The sequence below is a fragment of the Protopterus annectens genome, chromosome 1.part2 (assembly GCF_019279795.1).
Source record: "Protopterus annectens isolate FY-2018-M chromosome 1.part2, PAN1.0, whole genome shotgun sequence".
Lineage (NCBI taxonomy): Eukaryota > Metazoa > Chordata > Ceratodontiformes > Protopteridae > Protopterus > Protopterus annectens.
The window spans coordinates 110,129,937-110,146,346 of record NC_056727.1 but is presented as its reverse complement, the minus strand read 5'-3'; the positions used below and the strand labels follow the sequence as shown (position 1 = coordinate 110,146,346).

The following is a 16,410-nucleotide window of genomic DNA, read 5'->3' as shown; positions in this document are numbered from 1 at the left end:
ATGTTATGCTCACTATGAGTATTGTATTTTGTACAAAAAAAAACCACTAATGATTTTATGAAAAAATAGCTGTTTTGTTTAGTTTGATCTGTTCTGACTTTTATATTAATTCTGTATGTTTCTTGGAGCTTTTCTCCCCGGGCCTGTACTGAAAATGGACATGTATCCAGCTAGACTAGCCCGGTCAACACATGTAAAATAAAATAAATAAATAAATAAAATACTTCTACCATCTGTCCTCTGCAAGAGCTTCACTTTACCACTTGTCTTTTACAAAGTCTGGTGTTCATTATCAATCTCTGCAAGTCTGGGTGTGTACCCTTTCAAGATCATATTTTTCTCTGTTGCAGGATTCAGACCATTCACATGTTGGCCTTTCTTCCTTATCCCTGGGTATTGCCTCTAACAACCTTTTTCCATTCCCTTCTTCCAATGTCTTCTTTCACAGCCAGGGTTCCGAGGTTCATGGCCTCCACGATTCACATACTTCCTCTCAACAGACTCCATATGAAGAAGCTCCAGTGGTACATCAGATCAGTATGGCTTCAACATTGCCACCCTCTTGAGTTCTATGTGCCTTTGCTCCCATGTCTCAAACTTGAGCTACAATGGTGGATTCAGCAACTCTCTTTCTACCTGGGGCTATCCTTTCAGGCTCCAAGTCCTTCTCAGAAACTGTTCAAGGATGCCTCAGATCTGGAGTGGGATGCTTTTTGTGGCCTTATGAAAGTCCAGGGTCTCCGGCTTCCTCATCAGAGGTAAGATCATAGCAACATAAAAGAGATGAGGGCTCTGCAAGCTTTTCACCCCCTTTTTCTCCTGACACCCCTTCAGTCTTCACTGGACGACACCACTGTGATGTGGTACGCCCAGAAGCAGTGGGGTATGAAGTCTTATCTCCTTTGCAAATTAGCTCTTCAGGCAGGGGATCTAGCCATCAAATTTCAAGTGACTCTTCAGGCGGTTTACATTCCTTCAGAGCACAATATACTGCCAGAATTGATGAGCAGGTCCAGAATGCAGGCATACAAATGGATGTTTCTCAGAGATGTTTCTGAACATAGTCCGTTGGCGGGGTATTCCTCAGGTAGATCTTTTTGCCTTCCCTCTTAGCAAATAACTGTCTGTATTCTGTTCAACAGTACCAAGTCCTCTGACCTAGAAAGTGCACGTCCTGTCTTTTCCTTGGAAGGCAATGTTCTGTATGCCTTTCCTCCCCTTCCTTTGTTGCCAAGAGTTCTGCTCAAGATCATGCAAGATTCCCAAAATCTTGTTGGTGACTCCCTTTTGCCCAAGACAACTCTGGTTCACCCTTCTTTTTCATCTAGCCAGTGGCAATTACCATAAGTTACTTCGAGTAGATCCTCTCACAAAAGACAAGAGATCTCTTATCCGTCTTCACCTATCCATTCTTCAAATGATACTGTGGGTGATTTGATTCCCTTTAGGCACTTCTTTTCTTAGGATGTTTTTCGGGTTCTGCAGGAGTCCCGGAAACCCACTACTAGAAAATCATATATGTCTAAATAGAAAATATTTTCTGTTTGGTGACTTTTTTGCCATCAAGATCCCATTTCAGTGAGGATTCCCTTGGTTCTGTCTTATTTGTGTGATCTAGTCCATGCTAGCTTAGTGTTTTCTTCATTTAAAGCTCCTCTGCCTGCATTCTCTGCTTGTCTGCATTTGAGTCACCTTTGGCCTCTCTGTTTGAGGTCATGCAAATTCTTAAAGGTGTTATTCATATCAGGTCTCAAAGAAAGCCTATTCCATCTTCTTGGGACCTCAGTTTTGACTCAAAATTGACTTGGACTTCTTTTGACTCTGTTAGTTCACCTACCTTACAACTTTGTACTTGGAAAACTGTTCTCCTGTTGGCTCTTACTTCTGCCAAGAGTGTATCTGAAGTTCAGGTCCTTGTGGCTATTTCTCTCTCTCTCTCTTTTTTTTTTAATTTTTCACACAGTGTCTCTTAGTAGTAATCCTCCTTTTATGCCCGAGGTGATTAATGAGTTGTCCCTTAATCAGGCTATTCAACTTCCGTTATTTTTTTCCTTTTCCACAGTCTGGCAGTGAGAAGGTTCTTCACACCTAGGACCTGCATAGACAGCTCTGATATTTGGATAAAACAAAGATTATTTGGAAATCTGAGCAACTTTGTTTCTTTTCATCCCAGAACTATGGGTTTGTCTGTTTCCAAGCACACCATCTCCTCCTGGATATTTAAAGGCATTTCCTTTTGTTATTCCTTTCATAGCAAATTTCTTTCTTCGTCTGTAAAGACACATTCTACTAGGGCAGTTGCATCTTTTGGTGCCTTTTTCAGGGGTGTTGGAGACCAGTTCCTTCTTTGAGGCTACTACTTGGTCCTTTGTTTGTACATTTAGTAAATATTACAAATTGGATGCTATTTCCTCAGCTATTCTGCTAGGTTTGTAGAGGGGTCTTCTTTGACTTCCTTCTCCCAGTGTTCTTGTTAGGTCTTGTACTCTCCCTTCAGTGAAGAATACTGCAACAGTGATATGGAAGAACATAGTACTGTTGTGTAAAATCTTACCATAACAGTAAATGTCATTCTCTTCACTGTTGCAGTATTCGGTCCTTCTCTTCTTCCCCCGTCTGTCATGGCTCTTTCCCATTTCTTTTGTTACCCTCTTGGCTGAGGGGCTCTCACTTCTTTTCCATTTTGAACTTTTTTGTTTTGGATTTATATGTTCTTTATTGTCCTGGGGGGGGGGGGGTTGTTCCTCCTGGGACAATTCACTTCTGAGTATTTGTGTCTGTACATCACCTTTATGCCCTAGACTGGGAGCATGTGTGTGACATATGGCACCTGTAACATCTAAAGGCTTTGGAATACTGGCCATACGTTGGGCTATCTTTGGAGAAGGTCCCTTTAGTGAAGAATACTGCAACAGTAAAGAGAAGGACATCTACTATTATGGCAAGATTTTAAACAGCTGTACTTTTCCATCCTACCTAGTCCCTTAGCGCACTTCCATTTCTTTGAATGTCTAAGCAATATTCGCATGCTCTGTCAAGCTCACTAGTACACCTGTTCAAATGGTCAACATCTAATGCCCAAGTATCTTTTATGCTGCGATAGTCTGCTTTCATATGAATGTAATCTACTTAGCAAATATATGTATAATTGTTAATATATATTATTTAATGTCTGTTTAAAAATGTTAGTAACATGTTGGTGCTTTCTCCCCTGGCCTCCGCTGAAAAGGGATTTTTGACTAAACCCAGTCAGACATGCACAGTAAACAACAAACATAATAAAATAAAAAAATTAAAAAAAAAATCATAACATGCTTACCCAGACAATTAGAAATGATCCGAGTTTCATAAGTAATCTATTTAAACACTTAAAAAAGTCATTCATTTAATCATTTGTTGACAAGGGTACAGCCCTAATCTTTTTTAATGGGCCATTTTGAGGTTCAGCCCAGGGCGTACAACCAATATAAAGAATCACATTATAAAAGCATGTGCAATAATAAAAGCATAAAATAGAGTAATAACAACAACAAAACGTGTTAAAATGTTTGCAGTAGTAAGAGGCATAAAGATTGCTATGATAATATAAACTGTATTAAGAATATTTGTAAGATGAAAAGGTAGAAAAGACTAGCAAAGGGAGGATAATGTGCAATATTTACAACCAGGTCTGCTGATGGTAGTGGGCTGTGAGAAACAGGGTTTGTTAGGGGGAAGATTTGTAGAGACTGAAGAGAAAGTAGGGTAAGGAGGAAGTAGGGAAAGTAGAATGTGATGCAGTTACATGCAGAGAGAAGCATTTCTAGGTATTTATTGGGGACTGAAATATAGGTTGACATGGGTGAGGTTGTGGATTCAGGTGGTGGCACTGTTTTGCAGTGGGCCTCTTTGGTAAGGATTGTTTTTAGTTTTCTGTGGAAGTTGTTGATAGGTTGGGTGTACGTAAGGTCATCAGGAATGTAATTCCATATTTTTGGAGCAAGTACGGAGAAAGTATGATCATCATTCACACTGCCTTAGTGGCATGGTTTCTCTGAATGCACAAACCTACACTGGCAGCTTTCCAGAGCTCAGAATCCCTTCCTTTGACTCCCCGTGACACTGAATTGACTAAGCCCCTCCCATTAGAGGAAGCCTAACTCCTGTCACAGAAAGTCATTCAGTTTTTTATTGCCACCTGTAGGACTCACACAGTTGAATCTCCTCACCAGCCTGCATTGGTCAATTGTATCTTTCAGGCTCAGATAGGATCCCTTTGGAAACTCCCCTTCCTCATTATTATATATATTTAAATAAAATATATGTATATGTATATATATATATATATATATATATATATATATATATATATATATATATATATAAAATGTGTGTATGTATGTATATATATATATATATATATATATATATATATATATATATATATAAAATTAACTTTTATTATACAATTGTAGCTCATAAGTATGCAAAAACATGCATGCTGATTGGTCCAACCAGTATGCCCATTGTAAAATCGAGAATATACCAATAGAAAAATGTCCAGTCACTGAAGTCTGACTGGACTTTCTTCTATTAATAATATGCTAAGGCTTTGCAGTTTTCTTGAGCTAAGAGGTAGGGAGGTAAGTTTGAAGGGGATAGAAAGTGCAAGGAAAATCAGGTGCATTATGTATAACTAACATTTCAGCCAGTCCAGATCGACTTGTCAAACTTTGCCTGGGGAGTAGTCAAGGGGAGTTCAAGTGCAAAGCAAATGAGGTCCTTCAGACACTACAAAGCACAGAAATGTAGAAGAAATGTTAGCGGTGATTCAGACCTTAAAACTTCTTCACCACTTATAGTCTCCAGATTACCTTTTATTAGTCACTGACAATGCCACATTTATGTAGTACCTGGACAGACAAGGCTATTGAAGGTTATACCCTCTTTGCCCGTTAGCAGTGATGGTCTGAGAGTTAGGCTTACAGCATTCACTGATAGCTCAGGCCTCATATCCCTTCAGAGCAAAGCATAGTGGTAGACAGATTTAGCAGATTCCAGATGGACCTTCACAAGTGTAAATTCAGGATAGAGATCTGCCTGGATTTAGTCCAGATGTGGGAAATACTTCAGATAAAACCAATACTTCACCACACATGGGGCAAAGCAAAAGTACCAAAATAAACAAACAAAAAATAAAAAAGATGCACCACACTGGTAAACACGAAAAATGCTGCTTTATTCGGACACAATGGTAGACTAAGCGCTTTCACATTTAATTCACAGGCTTCATCAGAGTCTTCAGATAGTTCTGTTTACCTCCTTTCAAAACACATAGTTGAAAAATTCTGTCCGAGATATCCTTGCAGCCATGCTTGGTGGACAAAAGCATTCTCATTCCTTTATACATTTCCACCTTTTTCACCAATATACGTAGTACTTCTGAAGATACAGAAAGAATTACCAAAGATCAGTGTTGTGACCCCTTTTGGCCCAGGCAAAGTTGATTCTCCCTTTAATGGAAGTGGCCAAGGGCAATTGCCACAAGCTTCATCATGCTCTGGATTTGCTGACAAAATGCCAGGGGTGGCTGATGCACCCCAACTTAGAGCAATTGCTAATGACAGCCTGAATAATTCTATCTTGAAAACTTTTATACACTTGCTCTATGAAGATGTGCAGCATCTGTTGAATGAGGCAAGAAAACCAGCAACTAAAAAATGTTTACAAGTAGAAAAGGTTTTCTAAGGGGTGCCTAACTTATATCTGAAACCCCGGTATGGTGTCTACCCCCTGATTTTGAAATATTTCTGTGAGCTACTCAACGATGGCTTATTTTATGCATTTATCATGGTGTATCTTGCAGTTGTCTCAGTTTGTCTGTCCATGGATTTCCCTCTTTCATCTCTTTTTGTGGTCAAACAGCTCATGAAACAAATGTTTTACTGAAGAGCATCTCCAAAACAAATTCATCTTCCTTGGGATCTCAGCTTTGCTCTTGAAAAATTGGCCTTGACTCCTTTTCACCTGCCTTTCAGGCTGAGTTGAAATTCATTTGAAAACTATTTTGCTTATTGCTCTGATATCTGCAAGACAAGACTCTGATCTGCAAACTGTCATGGTGGTCCAGCCTTGTCTGATTTTCCACAAGGACAGGGTTGTTTTACACACTAATCCTTTTTCATGCCAAATGTTGTTTCAGAGTGCAGAATAGTGTGTGTGCGTGTGCGTGTGTGTGTGTGTGTGTGTGTGTGTGTGTGTGTGTTGTACCTTTAAGAAGCATTTCAAGGACAGAACATGCATATAAATAGCAAGCACGTGCTAGCTTGAGCCATTTTGAGAGTGCAGCCAGAGAGTGAGCATGTATGAGTGTAATAGCTAGTTTGTTTATAAGTTTACCTAAGTTAAAGTTATTAAGCATCAATCCTGATGTGTTTGTAAGTAATAAATAACATGTACATAAAATACATAATAAAGAACCCAGGAAGGCTCGTCTATTTTATCCGACTGGACGAGCAACATGGTGTCAGAACCGGGATGCCAGAGACTGCTTTTCAGAGCTACGAGGTGCAGAGTTAACAATAAAGGTAAACTAAGAGAACTGAGCACAAAAAAGGGACAGAAATGAGCCAAATGTAATGAAAACTTGCATAAACTATTTATTAAAAAAAATGAGCATTACAAGGGCGCAAACCACATTATTAAACAAACGAGAGCCACAAAAGATTTATTAAACAAAATGTTTAAAATTAAGATATTTGATAAAATGATTATCATAAAAGCACATAAGGAGTTCAGAATTACCTTGGAATTGCAAAACGCGCATGTCTAAAGTAAAACTGGCATCTTTAGAGTAAAATGAGCACAAGAAAAGTATAATGGGCATGGAAAGAGATTAAGCAAGCAAAATGAATATAATAAGGGCAAAAAGGCACATTAAGCATAAACAAAGCAATGTGACTACATGTTTTCTGGCAAAGTACTGTGTTTTGGCATAACTACTATTTTGCATTGTATTAAGGGCATAACTAGAGTTATTTGAAGTATTTCAAAGTGTGTAAAGTGTGTACAGAGTGTGCTTATCTCTGTGCATTTATTCTGAAGAGTTTTTGTGTGCAAAGTGCAACTATTTCATGAAGTACAGTCAAAATATAGCCATTTCAAAACATTTCTTGTGCTGGGTGTGTCTATTCACAAAGTGCCACCATTACAAAGTGTTTCTTACACTGTAAAGATTTATTTAGGAAAGTACAGCCATTTTGGGAAAGTTTGTGTGTTCTGTACTTTTTATGTGCAAAGTGCAGTTATTTGAAATGTTTGTTACTCTGGATATATTGTTACTCTGAGCTTCTTATGCCCATTTTATTTGTACAGTGCAGTTATTTTGCAATGTTTCTTACATTGATAAGAGGTGATTTCTTACAGTACAGTTACTTCAAGAGTATTCGGGGCCTGAGAGGCTTATTTCACAAAGTTCAGTTGTTCTGAGGCTTGTTGTGCTATTGGGCATAGTTACAAATACTGGCATAAATTTTTGGCATATGTATGTGTGTATGTTCATGCATACTTGCAAAAGTCTTCACTGGTATGTGTTAATATGGCAGACAGAATTTGAAAACCATCACCACTTGTGTTTGATCAGAATACTGCAGAGAACTGGAGAATATGTGAGCAAGAGTATGATATTTTTATACAAGTAGCTTATTCTGACAAAGATGCATGCACTAGGGCATTTATTTTGCTAAACCTAGCTGGGTCAGAGGCTATTGAAAGAGAGCGTTCATTTGTGTATGCACCAGCAGTATATGAGGGAGAAGGTGAAAGCTGTCATATTGTTGTACAGGCTGAATCAAGGGAAGAAGCCGAATGTTTGAAATGCACATTCAGGGAAATGTGTAACCCCCAGACAAATGTTACATTAGAGAGGCATTTGTTTTACACAAGAGATCAGAAACTAGGGGAAACTTTTGCAGAAACAAGGTTAAAATGTGTCTGTTTTGGGGCTTAAAAGATGAGTTAATGAAGGACAGGCTTGTATGTGGTGTTAATAGTGTTGCAGTGAAAAAAAATTGCTTCATGACAATGATTTAATGCTGAGCAAAGCTATTGAGATTTGTCAAATTCGGGAAGTTACAGAAAAGCACACAAGTATGCTTGCAAGTGATAAGAACATGGTTTCAGCAGTCTCCAGAGCAAATGTAGACAGCATGCAACACGTGGCTAGCAGAAGCAGGACTTAGCACACGGCAGCTGCAACCCCTGCAGGTTTTCCTTGGAGACCCCATAGTTTTCCAGCAAGTGCTAAGAAAAGAACATGCTCAGTGCAATACAATGGTGAGTCAGCAAAACCCAAATCCAGCTTTATCGTTAACTGTCACAATTGTGATGCCAGTCATGAGTCTAAAATAGAAAAATGCTTAGCATTTGGTCAGCAATGCCTCAAGTGTAAAAAATGGAAAAATTTTCAGTAGTTTTGCAATTCAAGTAAACCTCACACAGTTATAAGGAAGGGTCACTCAAAAAAGCAAGTTGATCATGTAGAGAGCTATAATTTTACTTTTGATGTTGATGGTGTGTCAGTAATTGGTGAAACAGTTGATGAAGTCAATTTGTTGGCAAAGATTGAAGTGTTTTGTACTATCCAGATCAGTGGTAAATCCACAGAGCTTAAAGTAAACACTGGCTCCAAGTGTAATGTTATGTCAGCAGACACATTTGCTAAGGTGAGAACTGGTAAGCAACTCAATGTGGCTAGTTGTGTGAAACATGTTGTTTATGGAGCTGAAGAAATTCACACTGAAGGTTCAGTAGTGATTTCATGTTATTTGGCTAGAAAGTGTTACAACTTGTTATTCTATATAGTCCAAAGACTCGTGCAGTCATTATTGAGTCTCGGCGACAGTTTGAGAATGAATTTACTATCATTTACCAAAGAAGTTCATCATATAAGAACATATCCTGGTTCCAATTTTACTGAAGCTGTTTTCTCAGAGTATGCTGATGTTTTCGGTGACAAGTTGAGCAAACTTCCAGTTGTGTATTATATGAAATTAGACACAGAGGTTTCAGGCCAGTGGTCATACTGGCAAGAAAAGTTCTGATAGCTATGCAGAATAAAGTTAAAGCTCAGTTGGATAAAATGGTGCAGCAAGATGTGATCTGTCCAGTCACAGAAGGCAGTGGTGAAGCAGAGCATGACAGCTATGCAGAATAAAGTTAAAGCTCAGTTGGATAAAATGGTGCAGCAAGATGTGATCTGTCCAGTCACAGAAGGCAGTGGTGAAGCAGAGCATGACAGGAACCTTAAGAGAGTTCAAGACAGAGCACTTGAAGTGAACTTTAAGCTCAATCCTCAATGAATTGCAAATTCAGACTACTAGAAATTACATATGTAGATCATTTATTTACTAGCACTGGCTTGCAACCAGGCCCATCCAAGTAAAAAGCCATTCTTGAGATGCCATCTCCAGATAATATTCAAGCTCTACAACATTTTCTTGGCATGGTCTACTATTTAGGCAAGTTTATACCAGATACCAGACTTCAGTGAGTTAACAGCACTTTTGAGAGAGCTGACGTGCAAAAATATTATATGGTCTTAATTGGAACAGCACCAAAATCATTTGAAGACCTTAAGCAGAAAATTGCCACCCCACCTACATTAATATACTATGATGTCAGTAAACCAGTAACTCTTTCCTGTGATACTTCAGAGTTTGGTCTTGGCGCAGTTATTCTTCAAGAGGGCAGACCAGTAGCCTATGCATCTTGAACTCTTACCCAAACTGAAATGCACCATGCTAAAATTGAGAAAGAACTTTTGGCAATAGTATTTCCATGTTCAAAGTTTCATGATTATATCTATGATTAAGTTATTCAAATGAAAGTGAGCATCAACCTCTAGTTACTGTTTTAAAGAAGCCTATGCATTCAGCTCCAGTGAGAAAGAATGATGCTCAAATTGCAAAAGTATAACTTCAAAATGGTCTATACAAAAGGCAGACTTCTTTATCTGGCTGATACCTTATCCATATCACCCAGAACTACAACAGAACAGCTCCATGCAGAGAATTTTGACTTTGATGTCATGGAAGCGAGTAATATTTCAGCCACGAGACTTGATGAGCTGAGAGATCATACAGAGACTGATCCAGTTTTGTAAAAGCTCAACCACTACATTAATGTTGGATTGCCGTCAAAGCAATCTAGTGTACCACCCGAAGTGCAAGCTTATTTTCCTTACAGAGATGAGATGTTGATGAAAGATGGCATTATTTTCAAATGTCCTAAAATTGTTGTTCCCGCTTCCTTACAACATGAATATATCCAGATTTTCCATTGTGGTCACCCAGGTTCCGAATCTACCAAAAGAAGGGCAAGAGGACTAGTATTTTGATCTTCTCTAGCAAAAGACAGTGATAGAGTACTTTCTTCCTGTTCATGCAAATGTGGTTTAATACTATTGCATATTGAAGAACCACTTCATCTAATTCAAGTTCCTGAACTACCTTGGTCAACAGTAGCCACTGATATATTTGAGTAGAACAGTCAGCATTACATAGTGTTAAGAGACTCTTATTTGAACTGGTTTGAGATTGATTTACTACCTAATCTAATGTCCACTGCTGTTATTACCAAGTTGAAAAGTCATTTCTCAGTCCATGGTAGTCCACACAAAGTTATTTCTGACGTTGGTACCCGACGTACTAGTCAGTTGTTTCAGAAATTTGCAAAAGAGTGGGACTTTGTACATGTTACTAGTAGTCCAGAGCTGAACGTGCAGTATAGAATGCAAAGCAATTACTAGAGAAGTCAAAGCTTGGTAATTCTGATGTCTTTTTGAATTTGCTTAATGTCAGAAACATACCCTATGATGATATACTTGGCTCTCCTGCTCAGAGACTTCTTTCTAGGTAAACCAGAACAACATCGTCTATTTGTTGAGGCCTAAAGCTAAGAACAACAGGACAATTAGAGCTCAACTATTCGGAAAGCATTCTATCCAGAAATCCAGTTATGATGAATCAAACAGATTTCTTCATCCTTTGAAAGAAGGAGAGACAGTGAAGATACAAACGGTGAAAGGTTTCGACCGGATTGGTCAAGTAACAGGTATATGTGCCAAGATGAGATCCTACTTTTGTAGAGTTTGACGGTGTGGAGTAGAAGTGAAATCGCAGCCATCTTCTTCCTGTATCAGAATCGATACCGCAGCATTGTTGCTGTGATACAGACTCTAGATCTCAGTGCAGTCCTGACAATGTTCCTGTAGCAGAACGTGTTTTACTTTCTACTTCCATTCCTGATATCCCCAAAGTTGAACATTCAGCAGAGACCGTCTCATTTGCTAGATCTAATTCTAATTTCTATGTCACAGGATTTGGTCGTATTTCCAGACCTAGTGTGAAATACACAGCAACCTGGACATAATTGTCTGTATGTATTTAGTTCTGTATAATTGCATGACAAAGAATTATTTGCATCAGTTGCATGAATCATTTCTCAAAGAGGGAGGATGTAGAATAGTGTGTGTGTGTTTCTACCTTTAAGAAGCATTTCAAGGTCAGCATGTGCATATAAATAACAAGCACGTGTTAACTTCAATGCCATTTTGAGAGTGCAGCCAGAGAGTGAGCATGTATGAATGTAATAGCTAGTCTGTTTATAAGTTTACCTAAGTTAAAGTTATTAAGCCTCAATCCTGATGTGTTTGTACATAATAAAGTTGCTTGAACAGACCCAACGAAGGCTCTATTTTATACTGACTGGACGAGTGACACAGAGTTTACCCTGAGTCCAGCTGTCAGTTTCTCAGTTTTCTTTCTAGAACCCCAAAACAGGAGTGAGAAGGTTCTGAATACCTTGGATATGCACAGGCAGTTCAGGCACTACCTTAACAGAACTGAACCCTTTAAGAAAACTGAACAGCTGTTATATTTCCTTCGCTGGGGTTAAAAAGGGTTAACCTCTCTCTAAACAAACAATTGCTCATTAGTTGTCATCTGCTATTGCTCTCACCATGATAATCTGTTCCAGGTAATGTTAAGGTGCATTCCACCAGAGCCAAATCCTGTTAGGCTGCATATTGGAAAGGAGTGGACTGTAGTAACATTTTACAGGCAGCAACCTGGTCCTGTGTTCATATCTTTACAAAGCACTACAGACTGGATTTTTTTTCCTTGTGCTAGTGTAGGCTATGCAATGACCATTCTGCAGGGGCTCCTGGATCCTTATCTTTCCTCCTCTCAGGTAGGTTAAGGCTTGGACGTCTACCTGTGTGCCACTGAAGCAGTGTAAATGATGAACATAGTATAGTTGTGTAAGTCCTACTTAACCTGTAACAGTGTATGTTCGAATTTCACACTGCCGCAGTGGCAGCATGCCTTATTTTGTATATAATTTGATGGTGTCCTACCTTGTTGTGTTGTTGTTTGGTTTTGTTTGTGTTGCTGTTTTTGGCTGTGAATTTGCTGGTTTCAGGAACTTCTTGCTTCTGGTCCTTGTTTCTTTTTAGCTTAGCCAAGCCCCCATCACAGGGGGTCTGAGGCAGAAAGTGTAAGCTCTGGAAAGCTGCCAGTGTGGGTTTGTTCAGAAACAGAACCCATACTCTACTGAGGCAGTATGAAATTCAGACGTCTACTGTTACATGTAAGTAGGACTTGCTCACGTGTGTGTTCTGTGGTTTTTAGTTTGTGAAAAGAATGAGTTGTGGAGTTGGTTAGAGATCTTGCATTACAAATTGGCAAGTGTCTTTCATTGCTTTAGGGTTTATGGGAACTGCTTTAATCTTCAGGGATAGTGAATAACTGTATTTGTTCTGGTATTAGCAAACACCTGTTTTGATTGTCCTTAATTGTTGCCTCATACATCACTTATTTTACTCAGTTTTTTTTTTCTTACACTGGCTTTTCAATGTGATCACAATGTAGGATTTGTAATGAAGCTGTTCAGTATTTTTTTTCCTGGTTACCTTATTTTGTGTTCTGTGAACATCTGTTGAGCATATTTTGTGCTTTTTGGTGAAGCGGTGATTGAAAATTGTCTTTAGAGCAGCCTACCTTCCAGACTAGTAAATAAATATTTATATGTAAATTGTGTGTGTGAATCATTTAGCCTGCTTTTTCAGTTCATGAAAAGGCAGACAGTGTACTTATTCTTGAGTGCTCCCTTTTTTACATTTGTATCGCCTACCCACCTATGAGGTTATTTAAGGAGGATGCAACAACTGCTGACAGATGCATGTTTGTTAATAGTGGTCCATACATTTTTAGTCTATAGACAGACGTTGCAGAACACCCATAAATGTCATGAGTGTGATTCTGCATGAGTGCTTCATCTCGCTGTTGTGTGAGGCTTTCTGCTTTGGGTCAAACCAGTCGAAAGCACTCAGAGGACGTGCCATAAAGTCAGAACTGGTAGTAAATCCCTTGTATACTGTTTCTCATTTGGGAAGAATTCGAACACCTTTGGAGAAGTTAAGATTGTCAATTTAGAATTGTATGTTAGCCATCTACCAAATAATAGCAATCAAGTCCACATCAAAAATGTTTTGAAATGGAGAGCTACTGGATAATAAGAAGTGTAGTTATTATTTTATTGCTTTTCAAATGCTCCATTGAGCTTTATTTTACATCTTGGTTTTAATATTTGTTGCTTATTTTTTTAACAGATGTTATTTTTGTAGGATTTTTCAAGTTGATTTTAAAAGTATTGTGTTTGAAGTATATAGTGTCTTGCTGTTTGAATCCTTAGGTTTGTCATTTAAGCCACTCAGAACTTGTCTGAAAGCATGTACACACGAAAGTGCTTTGTGTTTTATTACTGAATGTTTTGGCAATTACATTTTAGCTTCCCTTTCTTTGCTTTTTTGTGTACTTCATCTGTATTTTGAGAGCTTCTAATTATAACAGTGAATGTTTTTAAGTTGGCATTTTAGTTTCTGAATTTTTGTTTTCTTTGAACACACTGTATTTTTTCTTGGTCAGGCTTCCTGATATAAATTTTATTTCTTACGTTCATTAGCTAAAACTCATGAAGTTGTTGCAAAGGTTACCTGCCAGTGTTGTTAAAAGACTTCATCGTGAGAGATACAAGAAGCCAACATGGATGACACCAGTACCAGACAGCTGTAAACTGACGGACCAAGATGTTACAGATTTTGTAGAAAGCATTAAGCAGCCTGTTCTTTTGGGTATGTTCAGTAGGACAGGCAGTTTGGAAGCAGCCCAGGCTTTGCAGAACCTTGCACTGATGCGTCCAGAGCTAGTCATTCCTCCTGTTCTTGAAAGGTGAGTTGCTATCAAACTAGCACACTTACATTTATGAAAATGTATTAAATGAATGCAGGAGCAGTAACAGGCACTGGTTTCTGCTATTGTTACATGCTTTATTTAGATTTGTTAACCAAGTTAGTGTACTGATCCAGTGTGGACCCATTTCAGCCACAGCTTGGGAGTTGCAGTAGAAATATGAAAATGTACTATGATAACTGAGCAAAAAAAGGAAAAGGCATGTAGTACAAGTGATTTGCTATTAAAAGTACAGTTGGACGTGGTTACAACTCTTGAGATACAGAGGAGTAAGGTCTAAGCAGAATTAAGAACTGAATATATACATTATGTATGTACAAAACTATAAAGGTAAACTGGATTTGTCAGGTAAGTATTCAGTAGATGTATTATAGGGTGCAATCATATATATTTGTTTAGTCTAGGTCCCTGAGGACCAGAACTATTTCTCAAGGGCCCTAGGGGTGTAAAGGCATTTAATTACTCAAGACAAATGGGTGTTGGATATCATTCACCACGGTTACAGATTTTATTTCGGATTTATCTATCCTCAACACTTATCTGACACATTCCAAGTTCAAGATGTTTGTTACACAAGCTTTTACCTCTGCTGGGCAAAAATCACTGGATGGTAACTTTAGATCTCAAAGAAGCTTACCTTCATGTGCCTATAAAATTCTCATTCTCATTATCAGTTCTCAATTCAAATCTATCTTTACTTGGGCGACTGCCTGCCTCTGGCTCAAGAAAAAAAAAGAAGTTCTACACCACCTGAATATGTTTTATCAGTGCTAAGATGCCCTAGGGTATTCTGTGAGCGAAATAAAGTCCAGTCTAGTACCCTCTCAAGACATGTGCTTTCTGGGTGTGAGACTGAATACAGCAGCCCAGATGGCCTTTGGACAAACAAAAGAGTCTGTCACTTTACTTCCATCAACTATCTCATCAGTCCGTGCTGACTGCAAGGACAGTCCTTCAAGCATTAGGGTTCATGGCATCTTGTATTCTGGTGCTTCCCAATGCCAAACTGCATATGAGGAAGTTACAATGGTATCTCAAAATGTATGGACACAGCACTGCCAGGATTTGGACACTGTCATTCCAATAATACCTTGCCTTCAAAAAATGTCACCTAAACAAGGGACTGGCCAGAGGCAAGTCAAATCTGAGCTCATCTAAATGGAAAGTGGATACAAGACAAGTGGCCTGCCAGACTACAGCATCTACATATCAACATGAAAGAGATGTTAGCAGTCCAGTTTGCATTAATGGCTTTCAAGGAGTTTCTTCTTCCAGGGCAGGTGTTGATTCTAACAGACAACACAACTGTCATGTGGTACATCAACAAGCAGGGAAACACATTCTTATCCTCTATGCAGGCAAGCAATGATTTTATGGGAGACCTCTTCAGGCAAGGTTTCTGCCAGGAGCACAGAACTCCTTAGCAGATGTGTTAAGCAGACAAATCATGGATCCCGTGGAAACTGGATCTTCATGTATTTCAGAAACTGACAGTGTCATGGGGAACTCCAGACATAGATCTGTTCGCTTCTCCACTAAACCACCAGCTGCCAAAGTATTGCACAAAGGGGTTTCATCACACAGTTCAGTTGGAAAAACCTTCATGTGTATGCCTTTCCACCTCTACCTCTTCTTCCAAAGGTACTGTTAAAGGTCAGACAAGACAGGCCAAGGATGATTTTGATAGCTCCAGATTGGCCTCGGCAACACTGGTACAGTCTGGTAAAGAAGCCTCCATGGCCTTTACCTCTGATTCCTCATCTGTTATCTCAGAAGGACGGTCATCTGCTCAATGTCAAGCTACACTCTCTTCATCTAACAGCTTGGCATATTCTGTGTTGAAACACAGCAGGTCTCAACTTCCTCAACAAGTTTTGAATGTGATTATGGAAGCTAGAAGACCTAGTACAAGGAAAGTGTATGCAGAAAAATGGAAGAGATTTTTATTTTGGAGTACAGCAAAGAATTTGGAGATTTCTGAGCCTAATTTGAGTGTGGCTCTTCAATATCTTACTGAATTATTGGACAAAGGTTTGTCCTTCTCTTCCATAAAGATTCATGCTGCAGCAATTTCAGCTCACTATGATTGTGACCCACCTATGTTATCCTTTGTTCAAGCAGT

At 38.8% G+C, this 16,410-nt stretch overlaps 1 protein-coding gene across 1 annotated transcript in view; it reads left to right on the top strand.

Moving 5' to 3' along the window:
- The window catches only part of PSME4 (proteasome activator subunit 4), a 2,990,260-nt gene that overhangs the window by 795,533 nt on the left and 2,178,317 nt on the right, over positions 1 to 16,410 (top strand). Inside the window, exon 10 of the mRNA XM_044055122.1 lies at positions 14,002 to 14,267. Within this exon, the coding sequence (XP_043911057.1) occupies positions 14,002 to 14,267 (266 nt within the window). The remainder of the gene's footprint in view (positions 1 to 14,001; positions 14,268 to 16,410) is intronic.